Below are 10681 nucleotides of genomic sequence, written 5' to 3' on the forward strand. Positions count from 1 at the left end.
GGGGCCTGGACAGGGATTTGATGCATTCCTCTGTCCCCTCCCAGTTCTTACTGGTTTCTCCAGTGTCTGTAGAAGAGCAGTTTTGGTGGCTTTACCCCTGCAGATAATTTCTCTTGCACGGTAGTGGTGATGGGGAGGTGTGTCTGGATGCATTTCAGCTGTAGTTGCTGTTTTGCTTTCCCAGACTGCACCTTCCCAAGGGGTAGAGGCTGGAGCATTTTGTGATGTGTCCCCAGTACTGAAGAAAAAGGTTCAAGAGCAGGAGGAATTCCTCAACTGTATACACTCTGAGAATTTAAACAATAACTTCACTATCACACAGAATTGAAACCATCCAAAGAATATGTCTACTTTAATCTTGTGCTAGCTTAAATGACATTTGGCAGCCTCTGCCCCAGAAAGATTATCGTCTGCTCCTGCTTATTTCCCTGCAAGTCCTTATCTCTCTTCAGATTTCAGATATCTTGTTTGTCCTATAACATCAAAAATCTGATGTATTTAAGAAAAATGTGCTAATTTGCAGATCAGTAAGTTTAGTGTTGCTGTAAGAATAATAACATTTTTATGGGATGCCTACATCTCCAAGCTGAGTAGCACCTCTGTGTGTAATACTCAAACTAGAAATGATTCAAGAAGATACATATATATATATATTAAAAAAACACTAATGACGTGCTAATGTACTGTAATAATATCCATCACTAGAATCAAGACATTGTTGATGCTCAACTTGGTTGCATCACAAGTAGTTATGACAAGCGAGAAGACACACAAATAAAACACATACTATATAATTCCCATATAGTAAATTCTTGAAACTCAAAACCAAAGTATTTAATATGAAGGATTGACTCAAAATATGGCGAGGGAAGAAAATAATTGGGAAGAAGGAATTGCACAGGAACACAAGGAAACTTTTAAGTGTCATTTATTCATTATCTGAATGTTTCTTGTGGATGCACAGATGAGCACGAGTGGAATTACATTTTGTTTTGTTTGTTTGTTTCTGAAGAGATGTGGTCCTACTCTGACCCAGGCTGGAGTGCAGTGGTGGGATCATAGTTCAATGTAGCCTCCAACTTCTGGTCTCCAACAATCCTGCTGCATCTGCCATCTAAGTAGCTGAAACTACCGTTATGTGCCACCAGGATCGGCTTGAGCACTTGTTAAACCAAACATTTCATGCAATATTTACTGTATAGTAATGATGTCTCAATAAGAGTATTACAAATCAATGAATGAATAATTTGTTCAGTACAGATTCGTGGAAAAATAGACACTAACATGATGAATGTCTGACATTTATGAAAATACAACTGCATAAAATGTGTTCTCTTTACATTCATTAGGTAAACACAATAGTGCATACACATCACACCATGCTTTCATTACAGGAAGAAAGTTCTGAAAATATCACTGGGGTGACCCACACTGTGTTGGGCTTGATTCAGGGAGCAGCCAGGCCCAGTGGTGAGAAGCACAGACCCAGGTATCTGGGCTCACTCTGACCAAATGTGATCTCTGGGAACATTGTACCACCCATCTGTGCTTCTGCTGGTAATTTTCCATCTTTAACACGGAAATAACATTGATACTACATACCATGATTTCTCCACATATGTAAAAATTAAATAAGATGATTGATTGCTGATAAGTTTAAATATATTCAGTTTTCACAGGTCCATTGTACTTCAGTAAAACTATTTTAAAATAAGTTACAAATACAATTGTAGGTTTAAAGAGTTTATCACAAAACAAATTTATAATAAGAAACTACATTTTCCAAAATCCTATCAATATCTCTAAACTCCTGCAGAACACTCATCTGCTCTGGGCCCTGCCCTCTCCTCAGGCGCCCCACCCCAGAGCTTGCTATACAGTAGGAGACATGCAAATAGGTCCCTCCCTCTGCTGATGAAAAGCAGCCCAGCCCTGACCCTGCAGCTCTGGGAGCTCCAGCCCTAGAATTCCCAGGTGTTTCTATTCGGTGATCAACACTGAACACACAGGACTCGCCATGGAGTTTGGACTGAGCTGGGTTTTCCTTGTTGCTATTTTCAAAGGTGATTCATGAGGAATGAGTTGAATGTACGTGAATATGAGTGAGAGGAAACTGGGAATATGTGGGGCAGTTTCTGACCAGGACGTCTCTGTGTTTGCAGGTGTCCAGTGTGAGGTGCAGCTGGTGGAGTCTGGGGGAGGCTTGGTACAGCCAGGGGCGTCCCTGAGACTCTGCTGTGCAGCCTCTGGATTCACCTTCAGTAGCACCAGGATGAACTGGATCCGACAGTCTCCAGGGAAGAAGCTGGAGTGGGTGGCTGACATAAAGTATGATGGAAGTGAGAAATACTATGTAGACTCTGTGAAGGGCCGATTCACCATCTCCAGAGACAATGCCAAAAACTCCCTCTATCTGCAAATGAACAGCCTGAGAGCTGAGGACACAGCCGTGTATTACTGTGTGAGAGACACAGTGAGGGGAGGTCAGTGTGAGCCCAGACACAAGCCTCCCTGCAGGGGCGTATGGAACCACCAGGGGGTGCTCAGGTTACACAGAGGGCAGGTGCAGCCCCAGGGCAGGTGCAGCCCCAGGGCAGGTGCAGGTGGAAGTCAAGGGCTGCTCTCCTTCAGGGTCTCTGGCTTCCTCTCATCTAACAGTTCCCCAGAGGGCCTCGTATATTTACAGTTATATGCCTACTACTGAGGTTTCTAAGTTCGTAAAGTTTATTATAAGAGGAACCGCTATCAAACACCCCTAAAGCAGGTGTCACAGATGGAGAAAGAAAAGGGGACAAGAAGCCGGGTGAGGCTGTGGACACTGTCTGCCCAGGATTCAAGTTTCACAAGCAGTGAGGGAGAAATGAGGAGTCTGATGGAGCTCCCTAAGTACCATGTGGTCCAAACTAAGTCCAGCAAGGCCATCAGGCCTCCCTGAGCTCTAGGTGCCCATCAGGGGTCCGCCATGTGCCTGGCAGCCGCCGTGCCTTTTCATCTTCGCTGCGCCCACTCACTGTCTGGGACGAGCTTCCAGGACGTGTGTGTTTAGCACCAACCAGATGATGGACCTCAGAGAGCAGCAGCTGGTGCCCGGACCATGGGCTCCCTAATGCTGGAGGAATGGGAGGTGCATTCTCAGGGACAAGGCACTGTTGATGGATTTTTATATAGAAACCACGACTTGACTTGCTTCTCTCAGGAGACACAGAGGATGCCATTAGGCTATCATGCCTCACTTCTATTCTGAAAATCACCCTCTTTATAGTAAAAGAAAACAATTCAATATCCATTCCACTGAAAGTAGTTTCTTTTTAATTTGGTTGCAAGTTTACCACATATGTGCCTGAATTTATTCTCAGAATCTGCTGAATTGTCTAGAAATCTCACAAATTGAACAAAAGTGAATTCTTCATTCCTACCAAAATGTGTGTATGTAGGAATTTCAGTGTGTTTTCCAGAACCCGTGCACACCGACCACCGTGTTTCATGGTCATTTATTGGCCTGGTGAGGCCCTCACTGACCCCCTCCCTCACCTGTGCTGTCTCTGGATTCTCCATCACAGCCAGCGCTTCCTGCTGGAGCTGGATCCGCCAGTCCTCAGTCAAGGGAGTGGGTCGGGGCATAGGTCACGAGGGAGCACAAATTCTAACCCCCTCCTCACGAGCTCAGTCACCATCTCCAGATCCGTGTCCGAGTATCGAATTTTCTTGCAGCTGAGTTCTGTGACCAACTGCCACAAACTTGTATTCTTGTGAGAGGAACAGAGAAGACGTCAGTGTGATCCCAGACACAAACTTCCCTGGAGAGGGGCCCAGGAGCAACACAGGGCACTCCGGCTCCATGAAAACACGGCCCAAGTTGGAGAATGGGTTGCCCGTAACCCTCACATTTCACCATTAGATACTCTACACTATGCCTACACTAAGGTGCGTGTATAATTAGAATATGCTATTTATATACGTGTATAATCAGAATATGTTATTTATATACGTGTATAATCACATCTAGTGTAAGAATTTGTTGCTTCTGCCTTATGTGACCATTAAAGACCACATCTCTCACCTTATTCAATGACCTTGTAAAGTATAATACTTTCATGTAAGATTTATCTCCTTTTTTGTGTTTCTTCTTCTGTCTGTATTCTCTTTCTCTCTATCTCTCTCTCTCTCTCTGACTCTGTCTCTTTCTATGTCTCTCTCTCACACACACAAATATACAAACACACAGTGGTTGGCAGTATATAGGCTAATTAAGAATACATTCCCATATGCTTTAAAAATAGCAGTTTTACAATATGTGCCTTTAATTTTTCAAAGAAAACTAAATCCAACTGCCAGTGATTTTTTATGTGATTTTTAAAATTTAAATTGTTAATTTTTGTTTTCATCAATCCTCGTATGTGTACTATTGTATTCTCTCAGGTTATCTGGTGCCTTCATAGAATTGAACAAGTGAAACTCTGCATTTAAATTTCTGTGACTCAGGACTGGTGAGCAGTAAGTAAGAGGTCACTCTCCTGACCCTTCCCCACAGCCACAGATTCCTGAAGGCAGAGCAGGTGTAATGACCTCACAGTAGACCAAGGCCCTCAAAGGTGACGTTGGACCTTGAGTTCCAGCACATCTTGGGAGGTCAAGCGGATGCTTGTGAAAGAAATAGTGGCTATGTGACAGTTTCTAACCAGAATGTCTCTGTGTTTGCAGGTGTCCAGTGTGAGGCGCAGCTCACAGAGTCTGGGGGAGACTTGGTACAGCTTAGAGGGGTCCCTGAGGCTCTCCTGTGCATCCTCTTGATTCTCGTTCAGTAGCTATGGGATTCATTGGGTTTGCTGGCCGCAGGGAAGGGTCTGGAATGGGCTGCAGTTACATGGTGTGGTGAAACTCATCAATACGATGCAGCCTATGTTAGGAGTAGACTCACCATCTCCAGAGACAACACCAAGTACATGCTGTACAAGCAAATGAACAGCCTGAGAACCCAGAACACGGCAGCGTAAAACTGTGCAGGAAACACTGTGATGGGAAGTCCACGTGGGCTCAGAGACAGACCGCCCTGCAGGACACAGGGGGCTGGCTTGGCTGCAGGGGGCACTCGGCACCCACAGGAGACAGGAGCAGCCCAGGGCAGGGGCAGGTGGAGTTCAAGGGCTGCTTTCCTGTCAGACCCTGTGGCTTCTTCTGCACCAAATGCATTCTCCTGGGAGCCTCTCTGTATTTATGGTTCTCTGCCTACCATTGAGGCCTCTGGATTGGAAAAGGTTACTACTAGAAAATAATTTATCATATGCCCCTATGGAATGAATCACTAATTGAGGGAGAAGATGTCACAGGAGGCCAGGCAGGCTGTGGAAACTGTCAGATGTGGATGCAGATCTGATGACAAAGACATGAGAAATCGGGGAACTCTGATCAAACCTCCTAATTACGCCATGGTCCACTCTAAGTCTAGTAAAACCATTGATGCCTCCCTGGGCCAAACCCACCCATCAGGGATCTCTCCCGTGTCCCAGCAGCAGACACGACTTACAATCTCCACTGTGTATAATCACCGTCTGGGAGGAGCTCCCAGGACACGTGTCTTTGCATTAACCGGGTGATGGATGTCAGAGAACAGCAGCTGGGTGCCTGGTGTGTGGGTTCCCAGATGTTGAAGAAATGGGAGGTGCGTTCTCAGGGGAAACACACTGTTTATGCATTTTTATATAGAAACCATGATTTTTCTTGCTTCTCTCAGATGACATAGAGGATTAAGAAAAGAATCTGTAAACAACTGTCCACATTTCTCCTGAACACATGCATTATTTCTTAATTCTGAGTAGGGATTTGGCAGAGCATTGCCCTTCTCCTAAGAAATTGTTCAATCCAGGCTGAAACCACATGGTGATCACATTCTTTGGTTTCGTTCAGGTGCAGAGATCTTGAATAGAGCAGATTTGGTCCTTTCCACACACTAAGCCTCACCTTCCTCAGAGAAAGAGCACAGATTGATCCAACTGTGTCTGAGGTGGGAGCTGTTTCTCCATGCTTTGGAGCTTGCAGGGACCCCCAAGTGTAGCTTTATTGAGTCAGGTGTGTCTCCATGTGGGGGACCCTGCTGCCAGTGATTGCTGCTCAGTCCTAAATGTGGGCTCAGAATTAGGACACTTAGGTTATCATGCCTCAAAAATTACCATCATTGTAGATAGAAATAATAATACAATGCCGATTGTTGTCACTTGTTTTTTATTACCATCAGAGTACAAGTTTGAAGAGACAAATTGTTACCATATATTTGCATAAATCTAATGTCAGAATCTGTTGAATTGCTCTTGAATCCTTGCAAACTGGATAGAAGCAGATTCTTATTTTTTTTCTATACTAGTGTATTTTGGGATATCAATGTTTTGTCCAGAACTTGTGAGTACCAATAACTGTGTGTTTCAGAAATGATTGTGAGATTCAGTCATTGTGATCAATTGGGAAAATCAGTTAACTTGATCTTAGATACATGGATGGAAGCCCAAGGTAGAGGCTTGTCATTGTTTCTGTGCCTGCTGCCTTGGGAGTGTCTGCATTTCTTATGCTGTGTCCTGGGTCTATACCCCAAAGGCTCCCCTACTCCATGGCACCCGTCTGTGCCTGTGCATGCCCCTGCCCGTGCCCTCCATGAAATATCTGTTTTGGCTCAGGAAGAACCCCCCTGCCTTTTTTCCTCCTGCCGCTGGTCCACATTCTTCTCCACCCACAGGCTCTCAGCCGCGGCTCCCATCCACACTGACCCTACATTGGGTCATACCTTGTTCACCACTTCTTTTCTTCTGAGTCTTGCCTTTTATTCCAACAGCCTGTTTCCATCTCACCTGGACTTGTGTACAGGAAAGTGTTTACCAAGCAGGCTTGGGTTGTGCAAACCCTGAAAATTCCCAAAAAAGTGCTTTCTCAAGCCAGGTCCATATTCAGCTCCTGGCAGATGACATCTGCCTTTTTGGCAAACTCCCCCTGGTAGTGTTATTAAAGCACTTGCCTAAGGTAAGGTTCACATCTGTAAAACTACACATGATTTAACATAGTTAACTCAGTGAGTTCGGAGTCAGTGTACATCTGGAAAGTTATCCCCACCATCAAGGTCATAACTGTAGCAATCACTTCCAAAACATTCCTCTTATCTCTCTTAGTATTATGATTATTTTATTAGTTAAAATGTATTTTTGTTTCTTTGTGTCTGTGTCTCTCTGTGTGTAGCCTGGTTGCACACTATACTAGCTATTTTCATAATGACTTATGGTGAACGCCTATTATTGCTCAAGGGGCCGGCATTTGAGCACTGGAGGTCAGTTGTGCAGGTGCCACACACATCTGTGATGGGCCCCAATAAATAGCACTGGGCCCCAGCACTCAGGTGAGCTTCTCTGGTGGACGGTGCTTCACACGTGGTGTCATACATCACTGCTGGGAGAATTGGGGACAAGAGACTCCTCAGGGAAAGAACACCTGAGTGCTTGTGCTTGGATTCTCAGGGCCTTCTCCCTAGTGTCTTTGCTCATTTTAATTCATATTCATTTGCTATAATAAAGCTGCACCCATGAGAATAACAGCTTGTCTTGAGTTCTTTATTTCTATTGATTATGGGGCCTGACGATGACCTTGGGACACTCAACACAATTACATCAGAGGTGGAGAATGCTAGAAAGTTCCTGACTTGTGACACATGGCTAGAGGACTGTTTATAACATCAAAGGATGAGAAAGTGTGGGATAAAAGACATTCAATGCCAGATGGCTACAGAATGATATGGCATGAGATGGCGTGTGCGCTCCAATAAGGAGCAGGAAGTGAAAGTGATCCATGGAATTTAGAAATGACAGACACAGCTTCCCAGGAGTTGTTCCCTGAATAAGGAAAAGTAAAAATAATGAACAACCCGAATATGCAATTCATATCTGTGATAGCTAAAAATAAAAGTAAAAAGATGCACATCCAGCCCTGCACTGTGCTCTGTGAGCCGAGGCTGCTAGACTCCCATTCACCACCAAAGGGTACAGTTGTCCAGAAACAACACCAACACACAAGAGCCACACAGAAGGTAGCCCAGGAGTGGAAACTGGCATCATTTTGTGATATGATTGATATCATTAATTGATATCATCGGATTGCGAACAACGTTAGCCAATGGACTGTGAGAATGACTGACACAGCAGTGTCTCCGGCTTCCTGTGCTGCAGATGAGAGGAGAATGTTTGGGAGGATGCTGGACCCACAGCTCACAACAGACACATGACAGACGGCTGTCTCTGATCCCAACCTCAAGTAGGATGTTCCTGGTGCACTGGATCCCAGATCCTGGATAGCTTTAGAACCTGTGTAGTTTGTGTTTCCTTGGCTTCTCCTTTGGATCTTTTAGGTGCTAAGAAAATGAGAATGGTTCACCATAAAACAGGGCAGACAAAGGGGATAATTAAGGGCCTCTTCCAAGCAACGTTGGTATCATAAAATAAAAGTTAAAGAATGAAAGAACTATACAAGAAGGTGCTGGGGTTGACACAAAGGACTTGAAACAGCACTACCAGGAGTTGGGTGCAGCAATGGGGATCCCTTCAGGTCCATCAGCAATTCAGAGACCTAAACAACTATTCCCTATTCATGTTGAATTGGCAGAGTGTGAAATCTAGAAGACAAAATGGCCAGGAAAATTGTGTGATTTTTGCGTGGGTGAAGGTCTGGCAAGTTAATCAATTTGAGGACTGTTGAAGGCCTGAGGTGGTCCTGCCCTTGCTTGGTGCCAAGACCATAGTCCAACTCGTGAAACTGCCAGGGAAGAGAGAGTAGTTTTTTTTGGTAGTTCTTGTTATCAGGCATATGTGCAATTGAATTTTCTCTTCATGGCCTTTCCTGGCTCTATTTCTCATTTTTTTAACATACATAGTTTCATCTAGACTAATTACCTTCACAGGGTCACAGAGAAGGGTGGAAGAAGGGAGGTCCTGGGATGAGTCTCAAAGAAACATGGAAAATTGTGGAGAGGGACAATAGCAGGGTGTAAGGAATTATTGAGACCTTATTCTGCCCCTCCCAGGAGGCTCTGGCCAGTCTTTTTCTGCATTTGAGGTTCTGGGTTATAAACCCTGTAGACTCTTCAGGGCAGGGTGACAACTATGCAAATCCAAGTGGGGGCCTCCCCACTTAAACCAAGGGCTCCCCTTCACAGTGAGTCTCCCTCAGCACCCAGCTGGGGATCTCAGTGCTTCATTTTCTGTCCTTCATTTCTCAGTGCTTCATTTCTGTCCTCCACCACGATGGGGTCAGCTGCCATCCTCGCCCTCCTCCTGGCTGTTCTCCAAGGTCAGTCCTGCCCAGGGTTTGAGGTCACAGAAAAGAATGGGGAGAAAGGAGCCCCAATTCAAATTTTGTATCTCTCCCACAGGAGTCTGTGCCGAGGTGCAGCTGGTGCAGTCTGGAGAGGTGAAAAGGCCCGGGGAATCTCTGAGGATCTCCTGTAAGACTTCTGGATACAGCTTTACCAGCAGCTGGATCAGCTGGGTGCGCCAGATGCCCGGGAAAGGCCTAGAGTGGATGGGGATGATCTATCCTGGTGATTCTGATACCAGATACAGCCCGTCCTTCCAAGGCCACGTCACTATCTCAGCCGACAAGTCCATCAGCACCGTCCACCTGCAGTGGAGCAGCCTGAAGGCCTCGGACACCGCCACGTATTACTGTGCGAAAGTCACAGTGAGAGAAACCAGCACTGAGAGCACCAAAAACCCTCTACAGCGCAGGTGCAGAGTGAGCTGCCAGAGACTCCCTCCCCAGGGACCTCTCTATCCGTGGAGGAAACACTTTTTGTCCTCAGGAGCCAGAACCAGAGAACAACGTGGGAGGGTTCCCAGCCCCTAAGGCAACTGGATAGGGGACCTGACCATGGGAGGTGGATTCTCTGAGCGGGCTCTTGTGTGTTCTACAAGGTTGTTCATGGTGAATATTACATAGTTAACACCAAAAGCCTGCCTAACAGGCACCTCTTCAATATGACAGTATTTTAATTACTGAAAATTTTACACAGTTAATCATTGCTTGCTTGCCTTCCTCCCTCCTATCCGCTCTCACTCCCTCCTTTTATTTTCTACTTACTTTTACAAAGTCATTTAATCACTTTTTGAAATATTAATAGGTTCTCTTGTTTTTGTTATTGTTTTCATTAATAATATGCCCTGAATAATTCATCTTTGTGCCAATTCATAAGTATTCAGTATAACAAAGACTTCCTTCATAAATAGATTTCCTGTGAGTAATCTTGCAAATATTTTAGAACCTGTTTGGTTAAGGATAAATTAAAATAAATAGATAGGTTGTATGTTTTTTAAAATTTATCAAAACTGAACCACTAAGAAATAAAAAATCTGGGCTGGGCGTGGTTGCTCATGCCTGTACTCGCAGCACTTTGGGAGGCCCATGCGGGTGGATCACCTGAGGTCAGGAGTTTGAGATCAGTGTGACCAACATGGCGAAACCCCATCTCTACTAAAAATATGAAAATTAGTTAGGCTTTGTGGTGTTCCCCTGTAGTCCCATAGTCCCAGCTACTCGGAAGACTGAGGCAGGAGAAGGACTTGAACCTGGGAGGCAGAGGTTGCAGAAAGCCAAAATTGAGCCACTGCACTCCAGACTGGGCAACAGAATGAGACTTCAATTCAAAAAAAAAAAAAAA

General features: G+C 44.9%; 2 gene segments (V, D, J or C); both read left to right on the forward strand.

Moving 5' to 3' along the window:
- The first annotated feature begins 1978 nt into the window (after window positions 1-1978).
- Window positions 1979-3753, forward strand: LOC105537298. The segment is given in 3 exon segments: window positions 1979-2063; window positions 2163-2580; window positions 3561-3753. Coding segments are annotated over 3 exon segments (657 nt in total).
- Window positions 3754-9245: 5492 nt separating this feature from the next.
- The window catches only part of LOC105537309, a 17503-nt gene continuing 16067 nt past the window's right edge, over window positions 9246-10681 (forward strand). The window contains 2 exon segments of the V gene segment in view: window positions 9246-9315; window positions 9398-9705. Of these exon segments, the coding sequence occupies window positions 9270-9315; window positions 9398-9705 (354 nt within the window).

The sequence above is a fragment of the Mandrillus leucophaeus genome, unplaced genomic scaffold (genome assembly GCF_000951045.1).
Source record: "Mandrillus leucophaeus isolate KB7577 unplaced genomic scaffold, Mleu.le_1.0 Scaffold1022, whole genome shotgun sequence".
Taxonomy (NCBI): Eukaryota; Metazoa; Chordata; class Mammalia; order Primates; family Cercopithecidae; genus Mandrillus; species Mandrillus leucophaeus.